Source organism: Xenopus laevis, chromosome 2L, assembly GCF_017654675.1.
Source record: "Xenopus laevis strain J_2021 chromosome 2L, Xenopus_laevis_v10.1, whole genome shotgun sequence".
NCBI classification, from domain to species: domain Eukaryota; kingdom Metazoa; phylum Chordata; class Amphibia; order Anura; family Pipidae; genus Xenopus; species Xenopus laevis.
Genome location: NC_054373.1, coordinates 156430718 through 156450526, shown reverse-complemented (window position 1 = coordinate 156450526; position 19809 = coordinate 156430718). Strand labels below are relative to the sequence as shown.

General features: G+C 38.9%; 1 protein-coding gene across 2 annotated transcripts; it reads right to left on the bottom strand.

Annotated features, from left to right (window-relative positions):
• Positions 1-782: 782 nt before the first annotated feature.
• krt80.L (keratin 80, type II L homeolog) lies at positions 783-19615 on the bottom strand. Of its 2 annotated transcripts, XM_018247595.2 has the most exons (10): positions 19499-19615; positions 18870-19242; positions 17146-17354; positions 11253-11313; positions 8457-8552; positions 7425-7589; positions 5376-5501; positions 3376-3596; positions 1970-2010; positions 783-1892 (listed from the first exon to the last, which is right to left on the bottom strand). In XM_018247595.2, exons 2-10 carry the CDS (start codon positions 19131-19133, stop codon positions 1846-1848), a joined length of 1230 nt encoding a protein of 409 aa, XP_018103084.1. In that variant the 5' UTR covers positions 19134-19242; positions 19499-19615; the 3' UTR covers positions 783-1845. The 2 variants fall into 2 exon arrangements, with proteins under 2 accessions (XP_018103084.1, XP_018103083.1); XM_018247594.2 differs by lacking the exon at positions 19499-19615 and having other exon boundaries at positions 18870-19459.
• Between the last annotated feature and the right edge of the window lie 194 nt (positions 19616-19809).

Sequence of the window (19809 nt, the reverse complement as noted above, 5' to 3'; positions counted from 1 at the left end):
TACTCCACTTAAGATCAGGTGAGAGAGAACCCTGAGAAAAAATGAAAACCGCTTTAGTAAATTCCATAAAAACTCACAATCACCTATTACGTCCTGTACTCAGAATTTCACATAGAAAAAAAATTTGCACCCGTGGAAAAAAAATGCCATTTTCAATGAAATTTTCACAGCAAACCCATTTGTGAATTTGCCCCCTGGTGTGAGACCTTTGCAGGAACATTTGCAGATCCATATTTGTATGAAATTGATTATCTGGAATGCTCGACATCTGGGGTTCCCTGGATAAGGTGTCCTTCCCTGGGTGTCTGGAGTAGGGTACTACATCACTGATGAAGGGGGTGGGAGGACCCTGAAACATTTGATTAGTACTCAACACAATATTTGGAGGTACTTTGGGTACGTTGCATCAAGTTGTAAGAGTGCTTCTTTTTTTCTCTACTTCCAGAGACGGGGGCAAGTGGGAACAGTTGCCCCACCTTGACTTCTCAAGCTAGTTCCAAGAAATTGATTGTGAATTAAATTCCCAGCAACATAAACAATTTGTTATACTTCCCACCGCAAAGTAAGCCATAACCAGGTTTTCTTCTACATTAGAGTCCTGTGCGGGTCCATTTTTTGGAACTCGTACCCGATCCGTACCCGAAACCTGCTATCCACAACCTGGACCTGAACCCGCATTCTTACCCTCTTGGACCCGCTACACGACCCAACCCGCAAGTACCTTATCCGCAACCCAGACCCGTTGACCATCAAGAATCAGGAAGTGTTGTCAGTGTAAACCGGAAGTGACATCATCAGAAGTAGGCGTAATCAGAAAAAAGGAGTAAAAATCACTATTGGTAAGACCCGCAAACCCGCAAGAACCGCCAACCTGCGTCTATTACCGCAACCGGAACTTCTACCCGCAACCCGCAGGGTACCGCAGGTTTTTGTGGGTAACCAGCGGGTACCAGACCTGCTGCAGGACTCTATTCTGCATTGTCAATTATAGGTTTATCTTCAGTGGGATGCTACGCGATGGGATATTAACTCACGTGCCCCCCCCCCCGAAAAATATTCTGTGGACACCCATGTGTCCATCTGCAATGCACCATTCCATATGACTGCTAAAAACATTTCAGTGTTAGAGAAGCAGCTGATACATTGGAATGTTTGGGATTTGTTAGAACCTCCCTCACCCCAGTAAATTAAATTGCTCTTTCCCCCTGGCTGGTACTCTTTTTTGGAAAAACTGTCCCTGGGTTCTTTCTATTTAAGCACAGGGTCACCATCTTACTCTGTTTTCCCAGGATTCCCATGAGCCTCTGGACTTGTGCATGTGCAGTACAATAAATGAACAATATTGTGCATGTACTAGTTTAGTGTGACATAAGGGATCCCTGGAAAAAAACCATGCAGCATAAAAAGCAAAAACATGGCTTTGCAGAGCTTTTTTGCAGAGCAACTGGCCTGGAGAATGGAGGTCGGCGGCAGCAACATGATTCGTATAGGGAGTGGGTCTGGGTTGGTGGGGCCCGTGAGAACCGGGGCCCACCGTTTTCTTTTCCACAGAGTTTTTCTTTTCCACCGGCCCAGTCTGACCCTGGATAAGTGCCTTTACAGATTAGGTTTTCCTTGACTTTTAAAACACCAGTAGGATTGTTTTTCCACCAAAATGGATTCATGCAGCTTAGTTACCAACAAATACTGTTTTATTATTACAGTGAAAAAGAGAAAACCATTTATAAAAATTAAAATGATTTGCTTAAAATAGACTCTATGGGAGACGACGTGAGTAATAGATCCCATACCTGTACTTTGTCATAGTAATAACAATGTCAGTATGCAGTTTAGTTCTGCACATTTTTAATAATACTTCTTAATTCTGGAAGGTTCACTGAAGGCAGAAACATCTGAAAAGATAAAAATATAATATGAGAGATGGAGAAAAATAAAGAAAAAAAATAATCACGTATTTCTGTGAACTCACCATTTCCATGTTGGACATTTAAAGGTGCAGGAACCCGAAGCCTATAAAAGAGGCAGTTTTAGAGAAAATGTTATTTGTCATTTGTTATCTGAGTAACGCTGGTCTCACACATAATTACACACACATAAATATATATATATATATATATATATATATATATATATAAACTTACAGGTATGGAATCCATTATCCGGAAACCCGTTACCCAGAAAGCTCCGAATTACGGAAATGCCGTCTCCCATAGACTCCATTTTATCCAAATAATCCAAATTTTTAAAACTGATTTCCTTTTTCTCTGTAATAATAAAACAGTACCTTGTACTTGATCCCAACTAAAATATAATTAATTTTTATTGAAAGTAAAACCAACCTATTGGGTTTATATAATGTCTATATGATTTTCTAGTAGACTTAAGGTATGAAGATCCAAATTACGAAAAGATCCGTTATCCGGAAAGCCCCCTTCATTCTGGATAACAGGTCCCATACCTGTGTGTGTGTGTGTATGTGTGTATATATATATATATATATATAGCTATCATACGGATGGGCTGCAACCAAATTGTAGTACAGGTATGGGATATGTTATATGAAATTCTTGGAACCTGTGGATCTTCCTATAATTTGGACAATCATACCTTAGGTCTGCTAAAAATAATTTAAGCATTAAATAAACCCAATGGCATTGGTGTGCCACCAATATGGATTCATGCTTGTTAGCCACCCTCAAGTACAAGCTACTGTTTTATTATTACAAAGAAAATCATTTTTTAAAACTTAGAATTATTTGCATAAAATGGCCTCTGTGGGAGATGGCCTTCCTGAAATTTGAACCTTTCTGCATAATGGGTCAGTGCAGGTTGGGTTTTCTAACTAATCCGTTTTATCAGATAAATCTCTGGTCTGATTGTGCAACATAAAAACATTTCAGGGGGTCTTTTACTAAGTTTATAGTGGGTGCAAAGTGCATAAAATGGACACAATCCACCATGTCTGTTACACTTTGTACCCTGCCCTGTTTTCTATAAATTTACACTGGTTTCTGTGCTCCAAAATATCCTGCATTCACCACCCTGAATATTAGTTGTCAAATAAATGCAGTGATTTATTGGAGGGGGGAATATATGTGTCCCCCACTTCCAGACCCTTGCTTACCAGAACTTGAGCATCATGTGTATAGATATATCCTTATTTATCCAAAAGTCATGGGATCTGCATCATTGCAGCACAAAGACAACGGCAGAGGGTGTACTTGTATTATTACATCAGTGCCAATAAAATGGATGTTACTCTGCTTATGGGAGTCTATTTTGATTGCATCACTGATGAATTAATGTGCTGGAAATCATATATGTGTTACTTCTATCCCTATCTGGCTGCACCTTCCTTATAATATATCCCTTCACCTGTTCTCTTCCCCCTCCAGAAGTAAATTGTATGCAGCGATCTCAATATCCAAAGCCAGTTTCACATGTAGTAGCTCCTGGTATTCCCGCAGTTGCTTGGCCACGTCCTGCTTTGCTTTAAGAAGCACATCCTCGATTTCCGTAACCTTGGCATTGGCATCTGCAAGCGCCATGTTGCTGTTGGTCTTTGCCAGTGACACTTCTTGCTCTAACTGTGAGCTCTGATTCCAACAGAGAAAACAGCAGGTGGTTAGCATGGGCCATGCTTGAAGAAATAAAGCAGTCATTTGTTTTTAAGAGTTGTAGCTTAATCTGCTTCCCAGTAAGGAATCAGGTCACTTTTAGGCACAAATATAGTGGCAGATAGTCAAGTTTCCTACTCCAATGCATTTATTATTGGTTAGGCCGGGAATACATGGTGTTAACATCAGACTAGTAAGTGATTAATGAATCACTGCTGCTCAAGAGGATAAACCGAAGTAAAAAGGATCCATATGATCCCTTTGGGGACCACCTAACCTGCTTTAGAGCCCCCTATTATGGCAGGTGTTACGTACGAAAGATCCTAATATTTAGGGTAATTGAAAAGGTCAGTCTAGGGACCCAAGTTAACAGGAAATGTGGCGGTTCTTAGGGCATACTTCACAAGTATCCCAAAAAATTCCCGTAACTCAACATTGTTTACAATTTATTCAAAAATATATATTAAAAACATTTCTGCATGCGTTTCGTACACTCCGGTACTTATGAGAAAGTATCAGAGGGTACGAAACGTGTAAGGTGGAGGAGCACGGGGCATGGTACATTTTCAAAACTACCAGAGGTACGAAACGAATGCAGACATTTTTTTAATATATATTTTTGAATAAATTGTAAATATTGTAATTGTATTGTACATTTTTACAACGCTGAGTTTTTGAGATACAGGTGTTACATACTGTGCAAGGCTCGTTTTAATCTGCTGCAAGATGCAGAGCACAGCAAATACCACAAATGCTCAGTGGATGGGTCTTATGGGGATTTATTTTGCTTTTCTCTTTAGAAAAAAGTTTGAATGTGATTAGTAGATGGGCCCTTGCAAGTATGTTGAGTTGCTTCTGGCTGCAACTTTTGATTCTGCTGTTGCACAAATGCATTATTGATGTTTGTGTTCAAATAGGGGATGGAGAAGTGTCGGAAAATTCGGTCCCCCTTTCCCCAGAATTATCATTCTTGTATGAAAGTATATGACAGTGAACTGACACCTCAAATCCATCCAAACCCATTCTCTGCTCTGTTTAGAGAAAATGTAATTGCTTTCTTCCCCCCCAACCATGTGACCAGGACCGCCATCAGAAATCGCAGGGCCCCATATGACAAAATTTCCTGGGCCCCCTGGGCTGCACCCACGCAAGCCCCACCTACAGGTCCGCCCCCCACCACACAGTAAAAAAAAAAAAATATTGGTGGCTAGGGTTCCCACATGTTAATAAAAAATAAAAAGATATTGGTGGTCAGGGCCCCCCCATAAAAAACATTTGTGGCCAGGGCCCCCCCATTAAAAATATTGGTGGCTAGGACCCCACATGAGAAAAAAAAATTGGTGGTCAAAATTGGTGGCCAGCCCCCCCCCCCCACATTATGAGAAAATTGGTGGCCAGGGTCCCTCAAACGTCCATGCCTTCCCGAAGTCAGCAGCTCTCAGAAAGATGGGGGCTAATCAAGTAAGTGTGGCGTGGCCGGGCCCCCCTTACCCTCGGGCCCCCTACAACTCTCCCCCCTGTCCCCCCTGGCTGTCCTGCATGTGACCCTAGACTAAATAAATCTTCATGGTTAGATCGTCACAGGTAAAAATTGCATATGGCAGAATCCATATTTAATGGTAGTAAGATGCACATTTTGCATTGTTCCACGGTTCGGTTGCATGATTAGCAGCATGTTGTTATTAGCTGCTGTTGCACAATCTTCTTTACAATAACGAACAAGCAGGTGGATTTGCAGTTACCTTTTAACATGCTCACCTGGTTTTGAATGCTTAGGATTTCTGACCTAAGGCGCTGAATCTTGCTATTGAGATGGGTGATCTCACTGCGGCTGCTCTTTAGTTCCACCTCGTAGCGGCCAGCCCTTTGTACTCCTTCTGCCAACTGCAAAGTGATCAGTGCAGTTCAGTTACATAACCAGGAGGCAACACAGGGGAATTAGTGAATTCTGTCATTTCGATCTTCATACCTTAAGTCTATTAGAAAATCATGTAAACATTAAACAAACACAATTGGCTGGTTTTGCTTCCAATAAGGATTAATTATATCTTAGTTTGGATCAAATACAAGGTACTGTTTTATTATCACAGAGAAAAAGGAAATCATTTGCAAAACTTTTTTATTTGGATAAAGTGGACTCTATGGGCTTCCCATAATTCAGAGCTTTCTGGATAACGGGATTTCAGATAATGGACCCATTCCTGTAGTAAAGTATTAAACAGTAAAAATACATGTCCCTTTGGAGAACTGTGGTGAGCTCTATTTTCACTTGTTGATAAACTGGCGTGCACCAGATTCACACTCCATTACCGAAAACTGCCAGTTTTGAATGCTTAGATAGGGCACACATTTCAACTGACCAGTTGGAGCTGATTCTGCACATGAATTGCTTCTGCTAGAAAATAAAATAATCACTTTTCTTTCATATTAATAGTTGCATGTGTAAAGTTGGCTTTTCCATGATCCATAGACAATCTAGTAACTGGCTCTAAATACAAGTATGACCTGTTATCCAGAATCGAGACGTGGGATTGATTCCGGATGATTCCGTAATTTGGATCTCTCTGAATTATGGAAAGGCCAACTCCCATAGACTTCATCTTATCCAAACAATCCAAATTTTAAAAAATGATTTCCTTTTTTCTCTGTAATAATAAAACAGTATCTTGTACTTGAGCCAAACTATTATATATTTAATCCTTATTGGAATCAAAACCAGCCTATTGGGCTTATTTAATTTTTAAATGGTTTTCTAGTAGACTTAAGGTATGGAGATACAAATTACAGAAAGACTCGTTATCCGGAAAACCCCAGGTCACGAGCATTCTGGATAAAGGGTCCCATACCAGTAGTACAATAGCATACATTTGAGGATTTGTATTCTCTAGGTTGGGTAATTATAAGGCACTTTTTTAATTACTATTCCAGGCAAGTTTCTAGAGCTCTACCATTTATCTTGAGAAATATTTTTCTTTATTCCCTTGCTAAGAAGTCATCAAACCCATTCTTAAAACTATCTAATGTATCTGCCAATACATCCACTTCAGGGAGAGAATTCTAACTTTATTGCTCTCACTGTAAAAAAATTTTCATCATATTAAGATAGAACTTGCTTTCCTCTAATTGGACTGGGAGTCAAAATAGGCCCTGGCATTCCAAGTACTCAAAGGCCCAAATAGTAATCCACCAGCCCACTAAATAGTGATTGTCTATGGGACCTTACAGCTGCCCCTCTGGCATTTGTCAGAACCCACAGGTTGCCAGTCCGGACCTAATCGGAATGGATGCGATTGTTTCTGCTGGAAGGGCCTGCTTGTCAATACAGCATGAAAGAGTTTATTGTGTTGTGCCCTCATATATTTATACATAGTTATATGCCTCTTGTCCAGTGTAAGTGATCCCAAACTGGCCAGTCTTTTCCATCCCCTTTTTCAGTTTTTCTTCTGATTCTTTACAGCTTTCAAAGGGGGATCACTGACCCCATCTAAAAACAAATGCTCTATAATGCTACAAATGTACAGCTATTGCTACATTGCTGACATTGCAAACTGGATATCTGCTGAAAAAAACCCTAAATAACTCAAAAACCACACATAATAAAACACGAAAACCAGTTGCAAATTGTTTCAGAATATCACTCTCTACATCGTACTAAAAGTTAACTCAAAGGTGCACTTTTTTAAGGGAATAAGAGGCTTATATAAAGAAATATATTTTCCTGCATAGCAGAAGGATTGTAAGTTATCAATACTCTTTTTTCCCCCAGTAATTTACCCTATTGGCCCCTGTAGTGCATTCACAATATACCTTGTTTCTGGAGAGTGCCTTTGCTTCTTCTTGGCTCCATGATGCAATGCGCTCATATTGTTCCTTTACTTCTTGGACTACTTTGTCTAGGTTTATTGAAAAATTCTGTCCCATGTTTACAAGCACTGATATGTCCCCTGATTCCTCCATCAATTCTTTAAGCTCCTACAGGATTATCACAAATAATAAACACCAAATGAGTGTGTGTGAGGGGTGAAATTAGTAATTACTGAAATAATTGAGTCTCCTTTAAAGAATGATGAGACAGAAATATTGCTGGTTGGCTCATGTGGAGGTTCAACCATAGAACTGAAAATACAATAGCCCTGACAATGTACAGTATATATATATATATATATATATATATATATGGAGGTAGGTATCGGCACTCACGATATAGTAGTCACGGATGCCTGGGTGCTGTTCTCAAAGAAGATACATAAATTTGCAAAGATGAAGCCGCACTCGCAGGTCTTATGAAGAGGAAATCAATTGTGTTCCAGCTGAAAAGTCAGTCGTGCCTAATAAACTTGATTTCCTCTTCATAAGACCTGCGAGTGCGGCTTCATCTTTGCAAATATATATATAAATATATATTTCAGAGAGGTGTACTCAAAAATGGCAGGCAAATGCTCAGGTGCTATCTACTAATTCATGTAACAGCATTATAGTATATACAGTAGATACACACTGGGACTTTAAAATAAAGTAAAAAAAATCAAAATCTCATAAAGAGAGACCTTTCTTTTTTATAATCCCAGTGTGGATCTATATACTATAATGCTTTATATATATATAGAAATATATATATATATATATATATATAAATATATAAATTAGGGATTCGGTTCGGGATTCGGCCGAATCCTTGTGCATATTCTAACCGAATCCAAATCCTAATTTGCATATGTAAATTAGGATTCGGCCGAATCTTTCACTAAGGATTCGGGGATTCGGCCGAATCCCAAAAAGTGGATCCAGTGCATCCCTAATATAAATGTATGTGAAAGAATCAGCTTGAGACTACATCACCTGCTCGTAAACTGTTTTCATCAGATCTATCATCTCTCTTATCTCTTGCTTTCGTGTTTCCAGTTCAGTCCGTTCCAAACTGCGTTCATCTACTGCCTGTACAAACAAACACAAGCATGTTTAATGCGTGTTGCACATCTCATATTTACACTCAGTTCCAAACTTGAGGGTTTATTTACAAGCACAAGAGCAAAGTGCAGAATTACATACTCTTCTATAGTTGCCCCTTTCATTAAACCCCCAGTTAATTGTGTTCTGAATAATACACAGTACGAGGCACACACACAGGTGCTCATTAGTGATGGGCAAATGTATTCGCCGGGCGCGAATTCCCGTGATTCGCGAAACCGCTGGTGTCCGTTTTTTTGGTGGATGCCGGTGCAATTTCGCCAAAAACAGCGCAGTTTCACTAATTTTTTGCCATTTGCGGGAAATTCGCAAATTTTCCAGCGAAGCAAAGCCTAATTCGCCCACCACTAGTGCTCATTCATCAACATTGGGCAAATTTGCTCCTGAGCAGTAACCCATACCTTCACTGTTTTACTTGCAGCTGTCTGAAAGTACAAACACGGGACTGTGGGTTGAGCTGTCAAAAGTGGGACTGTCCCGCTGAAAACGGGACAGTTAAGAGGTATGAGATTTAGCATGAGGTATGAGATCTAGTTTTTACTTTTTCCAAAAACCTTGTCTTGATTCATAGATTCAATTTCACAATCATCGTTAAACCTCTGCTATAGTCACCATTCCAGTGTGCATGCTGCATAGATAGATATGGGGTGATGTAATAGAATGTCTTGTTTGCTCACATCTAGTAACCTAGAGCAACGAGATATTTGTTTTCAAAAGAGCTGCCTTAGCTGCTTGCTATTGGTTTCAGACTTGACAATTGATTATATTACCCCCATAGTTAAGTATTAAAGGAACAGTTCAGTGTGAAAATAAAAACTGGGTAAATAGATGGTATGTGCAAAATAAAAAATGTTTCTAATATAGTTAGTTAGTCAAAAATGTAATGTATAAAGGCTGGAGTGAACAGATGTCTAATAAAACAGCCAGAATCCAACTTCAGCTTTTCAGCGACTTGAAGGGGGTTTGTAATTGATCCTCAGCATTGAGGACTCTACCCCGCAGGACTTACAGACTAACTGGGAATGTAACTTACAGACACAATTCAAAGGGACAGATAAATAGACAGATTGATTGATTATAAATAGATACATTGGTAAATACATTGGTTGATTGGCTTTTTTTAAGCAATAGGGTACAAGGAGATTAGTTGCCTGTGATAATACTTGACTATCGCCTTCGACTAATCGCCTGCAAGTGTATTACCCTATTGCCAATGGGAAATCATATACAGCGCTTTGCTTTTCCCAAGTAGCCTGAAATCTCCTCACAAGGCAGGATATTTTGGCAGGAGATGATTTGCCGCTAGTGGTATTGAAGATTTATCGTAGGCAACTGATCTCCTTGTGTGTCAGTAACCTTAAAGTCAATGGGCAATTTTCCCGAAGTCAATGGGCATTCCTGCCTGGCTTTACAGCAATCAACCGGTGATTTATGTTAATTTTTAGCTCTGTGTCTTTTCATTTATTTTATCCATGCTCAGCATACTTGCTGTGATATATGGGTATTCTGTTGCATAACCAGGGAGTAATTCTTTCTTTGTTTTGGAATATTTACTTACTATGACATTATTAAAGCCAGCTGAACAATGAGAAGCTTCCATGATATTTCACTCTGCTAGTGACCCTTATTATAAAACACTGGGGATTAACAGTGCACACGGAGGAGCAAACGGCAACTGGAAAGGCTTGATGTTTTCACAATGTAAATACTTTCCCTTAACTATGTCTGATCACTTTCTGTTTACTTCTGATTCCAACTTGTGGCCCTGTGGTTGAAATTAGTTAAAATCTAAATAAACACCAGGGCTTCCATGCATGAGCAACTGCCGATAGGTTTAGCCCTCAAGAACCACATTTGCCAAGTGTAACTGGTTGAACTGGTTTGCAGGGGAACTTTATAAAGCCTCCCAGTGTTCTTGATATAATATGACCTTATCTGATGGAACTAAATGAATGCACTTGAGACGGATTTTAGATAAACTAGGTTCCATTGCAGATGAACCCTGAAGGTGACTAATAATATTTTTGGAACTCATTTGTGTGACATATATGGGATCCATTATCCAGAAACCGCCACCCAGAAAGCTTTGAATTATGTGCAGCCCATCTTCCATAGAGTCCATTATTTTAATGAATTGTGTAACATTTTTGAAAATTATTTCTCTGTAATGCCAAAATAGTATCTTGCACATGATTCCTACTAAGCTATATAGGAGGCAAAACAATCCTATTGATTATTGTTTAAATAATTTTTTAGTAGACTTAAAGGAGAACTAAACCCACTACCGCCCATAGTCCCCCCTCCCTGCTCCCCCCCCCGCACAGGAGTTAACACAATAAATACCTCTAAGCCGGTAATTACCCCTTGTTGCAGAGTCAGCGCAGCGGAGCTCACGGGGACCATCTTTAGCCACTTTGGTAATCTCAGTAAGGAAGCTCAGCATTGGCAAATGTGCAGTTGGAGCATTTTCCCGGATCGCTACAACTGCGCATGCTCAAAAATTTACGAAAAAGACCCAAAGATTACGGAATCGGCTGAAGAAGGCCCCGTGAGCTCCGCTGACTCTGCATATTTTTAAATAAACTGAATTGGAAAGATTCCTGTTTAGGCAAGGGGGAAAAAAATCAATGCGGCATAAAGATAGATACATGGGATACAGACACTTACCTTTTTGAGTTCTACAAAAGAATATTCCACATTTGTGCGACGGCAGAGTTCATCTTCAAACCTATTAAAGTATTTAATTATCAAATGTAAGCGAGAGAAATAACATGAGAAGCCTAATAGCTACTCTTTAAAAGCTGAATCAACTCTGTTCAAAGTAAGCGACCCCTTTGGATACCCTCTAACGTTGCATATTAGTTAAAGTGATACAGGTATGGGATCCATTATTCGGAAAGCTCTATGGAGTCCCATAGACTCCATTGTATCCAAATAATCTAAATTTTTAAAAAGGATTTCATTTTTCTCAGTAATAATAAAACAGTACATATACTTTAATAATTAGTCCTAATTGGAAACAAAACCAGCCTATTGGTTTTATTTATTGTTTACATGATTTTTTATTACACTTAAGGTATGGAGATCCAAATTATGGAAAGATCCGTTATCCGGAAAACCCCAGGTCCCGAGCATTCTGGATAACATGTCCCATACCTGTAATGAAAATATTTTTCATAGGAAAGTGTGAGATGACTGGCTGAGGTTTAGAACTCATCACTAAGACAAACCCCTGAATCTGCTAAAAGTGATATTGACAGATTCTAAGAATATAATTGGAACAATATTTGGCAGCAACAGTTCTACTGACAGGAGCATTGAGACAGCACAATTTCATTTGAATCAGATTTATATTTACAATCATTGTATCATCATCATCATCATCATTTATTTATATAGCGCTGTCAAGATACACAGGAGATATCAGTTATCTTCCTGCATTACTGGAATGAGAAGCTCCATATAATATATTATTATGGGACCTGTTAACCAGAATGCTCGGCTTCTGGGGTGTTCCGGCTAAGGGGGTCTTTCTGTAATTTGGATCACCATATTTTAAGTCTACTAGAAATCATTTAAACATTTAATAAACCCAATAGAATTGTTTTGCCCCAAGTAAGGATTAATTATATCTTAGTTGGAATAAAGTACAGGGTACAATTTTTAAACATTTTAATTATTTGTCTATGGGAGATGGCCTTCTCATAATTAATAAATTTCTGGATAATGAGTTTCCAGATAATGGATCCTACACCTGTAGTAGTATCTTGTATAACATATATAAAAACTTCCGGGGTATATTACTGTATATTTAAATGCATATAAATTCTTTATGTTTTGCTGTGTCTGTTGAAACATTTCCAATTGACTCCACTTTGTGCCTCCTTCCACTTCTGGACTACATACTTATATCAAATGATGAAATAGGCTTCTGGGCACACTATCAGAATGAGTAATGGTACATAGCTGCGTTTATTTAGGATCTGGTACAAGGGTGCATTGCATTTAGAAAAGAAAAACCCTCTCTGGGCAAAGTCTTACAGAATTATGCATATTTCCCAATCTTTTTTGTTTTTGTGATCAAAAATGTGTCTGAAACGTTCCTCTTTTGGGACCCCACAACAAACCACCCTTAGCTCCTCCATCATAGCTCTTATTTCTCAAATAAGGGTCATAATTAGTGCTTGCATAACTGACAATCAAAATGATTCAGTAATATGCAAATAATTTAAGGAGGTAGAGAGGCAGGAACAGGCAGTCTAGCTGCTTAGTGTTATTTATTGAAACTATTATTTATGTAGTGCCAATAAATAACACTAAGCAGCTAGACTGTCTGTTCCTGCCTCTCTACCTCCTTAAATGATTTACCATTGCATCGGGAGTGGGGTTGCTTCATGCAAAGAGCAGGACATTGTTTCCTTCAAGATTTTCATTGATTCAGTAATGTGGGCAGCTTCTAATCAGGGGCGTAACTATAGAGGAAGCAGACCCTGTGGCTGCAGGGGGGCCCATGAGGTATAGGGGCCCCATGAGGCCCTAATTCATATACAATTTCAATAAATATTGGAGAAACAAGTCAACCTCTAAACATTTTGGGGGCCTGAAAAATAATTTGCTGTGGGGCCCAGTAATATCTAGTTACGCCACTGCTTCTAATGACATTATCAGGGTTGAAATAAATGAGCAACAAAGTGCTCAGTACCAATCAACAAAATTGCTATAGATTCCCAAATTCACTTCTGAAAAAACAAGCCACTGCATCGGGCATGGCTCTAGTTAATCATAATAAATGTCGACAAAGCTGATTTGCATTGGGAAATTTTGAAGTACCTCCCAGCAATTTGCTGTTCCAAGATGGAATGTTACCCTATATATAACCAACATATGGTGAATCACTTTGGAAAATAGTTGTAATTATAACATATATGCTTTCCAGATCCAGTATCTCTACCATGTGTCATCAGGCTTATTAGCTATTAATTACTTTGGTAATTACTTATTCTGCCTCCAAAAGAGATGACATGGCTGATGTTTTTGAGGACAGGGATCTACATCATTGATGAAAGCAATATATAAAAATCACTGTTTAGTTATTTTCCGCCAAGTATCGTCATGAAAATGATGGCCATAGACTCCAGTGGGTGAAAATTTTGTTGACAATTTCGTCAGCATTTCAGCGAATATTCACTGTTTCACAAATTTTAGTGATGGGTCAGATTCGCCCATCACTATTGGTGAACCCTGGTATAGTGGAACACCCAACTGCCTCACAATGGAAGTTCTGTCAAAATTAAATTATGATCTAAATTCAGTATCAGATTAGACCTGGAATGTTACAAAATAAAAGGATTTACCACTGCTTGGATAATATGAGCAACTCTTAGCTCCAGAGACTGTAGGATAAAGTCAGACAAGACTTCATTATGCCATTGGGACATTACAGCAGTCACCTGAAGGGGCTTTTAGTTGAGCTAAAAGGCTGTAGAAGAAGGGAAGGAACTAGAGGATGGACATGTTCTGCATGTATAAATGCTGATATTACTATGATTGTTGTGTTTAGATGCATCTAAAGGACTTGCTAATCTGTTCTGCATTGTGAGCTCTAAAGCTTCTAGCCATACGGAGCTTGATTGTGGGTATGGACACTTAGGGGCCGATTCACAAATGGTCGAATATCGAGGGTTAATTAACCCTCGATATTCGACTGGGAATTAAAATCCTTCGACTTCGAATATTGAAGTCGAATGATTTTAGCGCAAATAGTGCAATTGAACGATCAAAGGAATAATCCTTCGATCGAACGATTAAATCCTTCAAATCGAACGATTCGAAGGATTTTAATCCAACGATCGAAGGATTATCCTTCGACCAAAAAAACTTTGGAAAGCCTATGGGGACCTTCCCCATAGGCTAACATTGACTTTGGTAGCTTTTAGATGGCGAACTAGGGGGTCGAAGTTTTTTCTTAAAGAGACAGTACTTTGACTATCGAATGGTCGATTAGTCGAACGATTTTTAGTTTGAATAGTTCAATTCGAAGTCGTAGTCGAAGGTCGAAGTAGCCCAAAAAACAATTGAATCCTTCATTCGAAGTTAGCGAATCGGCCCCTATTATACTGTTGCATTGAGATCCAGCCTAGTATGTTCAAAGATATCAGATCTGACACTTACTGATGTGCATTCTCACTCCAGAGGGGCAGTAATTGAATAAGAGGTGAAAAGTCTGATACAGGTCTAGTTACCTATAGTAACTCAGCCACTTAACAGGTGGCATTTACTGGCCAGCTCTTTAGAAACATGAACCGCAACTGGTACATCTAAATAAATTCTCTGGCAAGATCTACTGCCCATGTCTTTGATTATAAATTGTAGTACTCTTCTATCTCTGAGTAATCCCTTGATTGGGCCAAGAAATATGGCTGCTTCCATGATATCTATAAATGCAAATATACAGACAAGAAATCCTGAAAAATGTTGCCCGTTTATCTCACTTGCAGGGGACTATAAATGAAAACAAGCCTTACTTCCAAACAGGGTACAGTATATTTTATTTTTTGAAAAGGTACAGTGGCATCTAAGGGATTGTGATCTAAGATGGTATTCAGGAGAGACTAGATTGTATTATATTGTTAATGTACTGTAACCATGGGTGTATCATATATATATATATATATATATATATATATATATATATATATATATATATATATATATACAGTTATCAGAAAAATCAATGAGCTGTAAAGGCTTTGCTGATAAAACCCAACCCAAATGCCAATTAAAGCAAAGCTGCTAAACTTGGCTCTCGAAGGCCATAAATCAATGTGCTGCTCGCAAATTACTGGGTTGTCATATCATAGCATGGTGACAAGACTTTAATATTTGTAGACTGACTAGAAGAGATGATATACAGTAGGGCAATATTTATAAATCATTAAAGGAATCCTGTCATCGGAAAACATGTTTTTTTCAAAACATATCAGTTATTAGTGCTACTCCAGCAGAATTCTGGACTGAAATCCATTTCTCAAAAGAGCAAACAGATTTTTTTATATTCAATTTTGAAATCTGACATGGGGCTAGACATTTTGTCAATTTCCCAGCTGCCCCTGGTCATGTGACTTGTGCTTGCACTTTAGGAGAGAAATGCTTTCTGCCAGGCTGCTGTTTTTCCTTCTCAATGTAACTGAATGTGTCTCAGTGAGACTTGGGTTTTTACTATTGAGTGTTGTTGTTAGATCTACCAGGCAGCTGTTATCTTGTGTTAGGGAGCTGTTATCTGGTTACCTTCCCATTGTTCTTTTGTTTGGCTGCTGGGGGGTGAGGGGGGTGATATCACTCCAACTTGCAGTACAGCAGTAAAGAGTGATTGAAGTTTATCAGAGCACAAGTCACATGACTTGGGGCAGCTGGGAAATAGACAAAATGTCTAGCCCCATGTCAGATTTCAAAATTGAATATAAAAAAAATCTGTTTCCTCTTTTGAGAAATGGATTTCAGTGCAGAATTCTGCTGGAGCAGCACTATTATCTGATTCATTTTGTCCCATGACAGTATCCCTTTAAAGTAAAAGTCATCACATTTGGTTACATTTTCCGGTTTTTGCTACTTTCCTTTCCCATTCAGAAAACTTCTGATCTAAATGTTTATTCCATTTTGTAAATGGTTCCTCTTACCATTATTTTATTGTTGGCAGTCAAAAGTTGTCCAAACTTTGTCATAGTTGTTACTAATGCCATTGAAATTGAAGATTTTCAGTAACAATTGGCTACTTTAGTGATATTTCCATTATTACATTGACTAATATTGATGGAAGCTTCCTAAGAAATTCCTACTTTAATAAAAATGGCTCGATGAGTTAAACAAAAAAGTAATACTTTAAAAACAGGGCCCATAATTCCAGTTAAAAGAAATCCATTATGACACTGTCCAGTTAGAAGTGATACATTTTTCGTTGGTTTCCATGTGTAAGAACTTTGCTAATGAGCTTAAACGGAGTAGCATAATAATACTGACACTGGACTGCCATACAGGGACCAATCCCATGGGCCATCCTACTTTTCAGCCTGTAGGTAGATAGGTTAGAAGGGGCCATACATGGTCTATTGTTCTGATCATTCCTGTAGAAAGCCTAAATGGAACAGCAGGAAGTGAAGAGGATCTCTGGTTCCTGTTCAAGTAATAAACTTCCAATATACAATGTACTGGTAGATATGGTGCATCGGCAACTGAACTGAACACTATCCAAAGTGCATGAATATCTGTTGGAATCTGTGGACCACCATCCATGTACTGAAATTTGTTTGTTTCACTTTATTGCTGCCTGTTTGGCCAGCTTTAGATTCATTTTATGACCACAAAACCTATTGTATGTATATACAATTAACATATACCAACCAACAGCTTATTTAGTTCTAGGTTTGGGGCTGGAATAAAAATGCTTGTTATTTCTATGCAATGTTCTACATTTCTCATACATGCAGTAGTGAATGACATCACACATTTTACATATAACTGGGCCCAGCCACACACAGACATACACCCGAGCACTCCAACTAACTTGTCTTTCACATCATTGACCGAATCCATCATGCCCAGCAGTTGCCTCTGTGTTTGGTGGTTGTTCTGAGTGACATTTTTCACTTCCCCCAGGAGACGACTGATGTAAGACAAGTACAGAGGCTCCAGATCAGTTTGGGTAGTTTCTTCTGTTTCAATCATTGAACAACGACCCTCCAGAATTTCCCGCTGCTTCTCTAAATATTGAATCTACAATGGATGAATTAGAACTGAAAGATGAGCTAATTAATTACCATTACTCTTTTACTCTGTCTTCTCTGTACATGGCGTGCTATTATCAAAATGTCACGTCTACCTTCTAGATTCCAACCCAGCTGTTTTATGTATGCATTGTAACTTGCTTGTAGGACTCTCTGTAACATCCCATGGGGACTTCTTTAAAGAACTCTCATCTTTTCCCATTTCACACCCCTTCATAAAATTGCATACAGTTTCCATCTCTATAAATCAGTCATCAGCAAAAACCTTTTCTACGGTGCTGCTGGATGGGATATATTGCATGCTAAAACTACTGACTTGATCTCCAAGACCTTTGCAATCTTTACAACATCTTGTGTTACAGCATTTTCTTGAAAAATATTCATAATTGACCTCACTTTATAAGAACTATTGCATAAGCATACATAATTATTTTATACATTCAGATAGATGTTGGCAACTGTCCATTCTTTATTCATGTGTTCAATATGCATCTTTCTTATTATGGGGCAGATTTACTAAAGAGCGAAGTGGCTAACGCTAGCAATTTTTCGCCAGTGTTGCCACCCGCAGGGACATCGCCAATTTACTAACAGGTGCAGGCGCCAATTCTCTAGTGAAACAGACTGTCGCTATCGGTCATTTGCACTTTATTGCCAGGCGACTTTACGCTCTAGTGAACTATCGGATTTTACTGAAAGTTAGCTCTTTCGCCAGAGTTGACTTTGCCACCTCAGACCTGACAAAGTGCTAAAAAGAAGCTAGATCTTCCTCAATCTTCTGTCACTGACATCATATCCTGTGAGCCGAAAATACATTAAAGTTCAAAAAACACTGGCGACTTTTCCTTTTTTTAAAGCAGGATTGGCTCCTTCAATGGACCAATGTTATATCTTGCTTGCTTTTGTAAAACCCAATAAAACTTTTTAAAACAAAAAAAGTCCTAACTTACTTTTTTTGGGGAACCGGTTTTCTCCAGACATTTTATAACATAAGGAACATTAATTTTACAGTGGGCTCATATGTAGGGTATTATATTAACTTTCTTGTCTTTATTAAGGTTCCCTGTACTTGTGTAATAAAAAACAGTAACTTAAACCATTTGCAGCAACGTTTATAATATAGACGTCCATACAACTTTAAATTTCCCGCCCTATGTAAATTGACCTAAGCGCAAGGTCACTTGCGAAGTTTCGCTAGGCACAAATGAATGTTAGCGCATCTTCGCTATGAAATGCTCGCACTGCTGAATAATGCTAGCAAAAAGTTGCCATCCTCCGACGCCCGGGAAATTGCGTATTTGTACGCGATGGGTGTGAAGGTGCTGGCGAAAATTCGCCCGTTAGTGAATCTGCCCCTATGTTTGAGCTTTGATATAAAGATATATATGGGCACCCAAGTTATATAGTATATTAGTGGTAAATACAATATATGTTGTTCCCATATTGCCCACACTTGTGTCCCCATTGTTTCCCAGTTTACAGGTAGTTTCATTCCAGTACTCACCTTGTCATTGAATGTTGCCAGTGCTGCTCTTAGCTTTGTCTCCGCCTCCTCTGAGTGCAATGAAGAATGGACGTCAGAGGTTATTTTGAGTTTGGATTCGAAAGTTTCCTCTAAGAGAGTTGAGTGATTGCCATTTGTAGAACTAGAAATGACCTGGCACCTCACTGATGGAGGGGGGCTGGCAAATTCTCCATCCCTCTCCACCGAATCATCTTGTTGCCAAACAGAGAAAGCATGGCTGGATTTCTGAGAGTAAGAAGCCATTAAGGCAGGTTTAGCATATACACTGTGAGATTTAGAAAGTTTCTCTTGCCGTGTGAATATCCCGAGGAGAACTGTCTTTCCAAACTGGAAGCGCACAAGCTGGGTGTGCCTGTATGATAGAGGGTGAGGCTGCAATTACCGGCTGCCTTAAAAAATACAGCGGGGTGTAAGCAGTGTAGTGTACTAATACAGCCGTGTGCCTTAGCAATGAGACAACTTAAACATACACATGTAATGTATGTACACAGACCAATCCAAAGAGACTGATGTGAAACAGCGGAAACATACACACACACTCTTTGTTAGCCAGACTGCAGCACATACAAAAGACACAGCACAACTCAAAAGCGTTTAAGCTCAGTTACCAAACATGCCCCAGCAGGAACTCTAATTCTTCTCATAGGAATTCTTCTTACAGTTGGAACTGGAGAGATCCTAATCCATTTCTACTGCTGCAGAGTAAACTGAAGATTAAGCATACAAAAAAAATGTGAAATAAATGAAGCATTAACACAACCTTATACTATTATTGGATGATACATGATTGGCAGTGATTTGAGCTTCATGGCTTGATATATGATGCCTCCGTGGATTAAAAGATTTTGAGTGTAAGCAGTTTTTCCTACAAATCAGAAATGAGTCAAACTTCAAAAGACTGTAGCTGGCAAGCTAGATA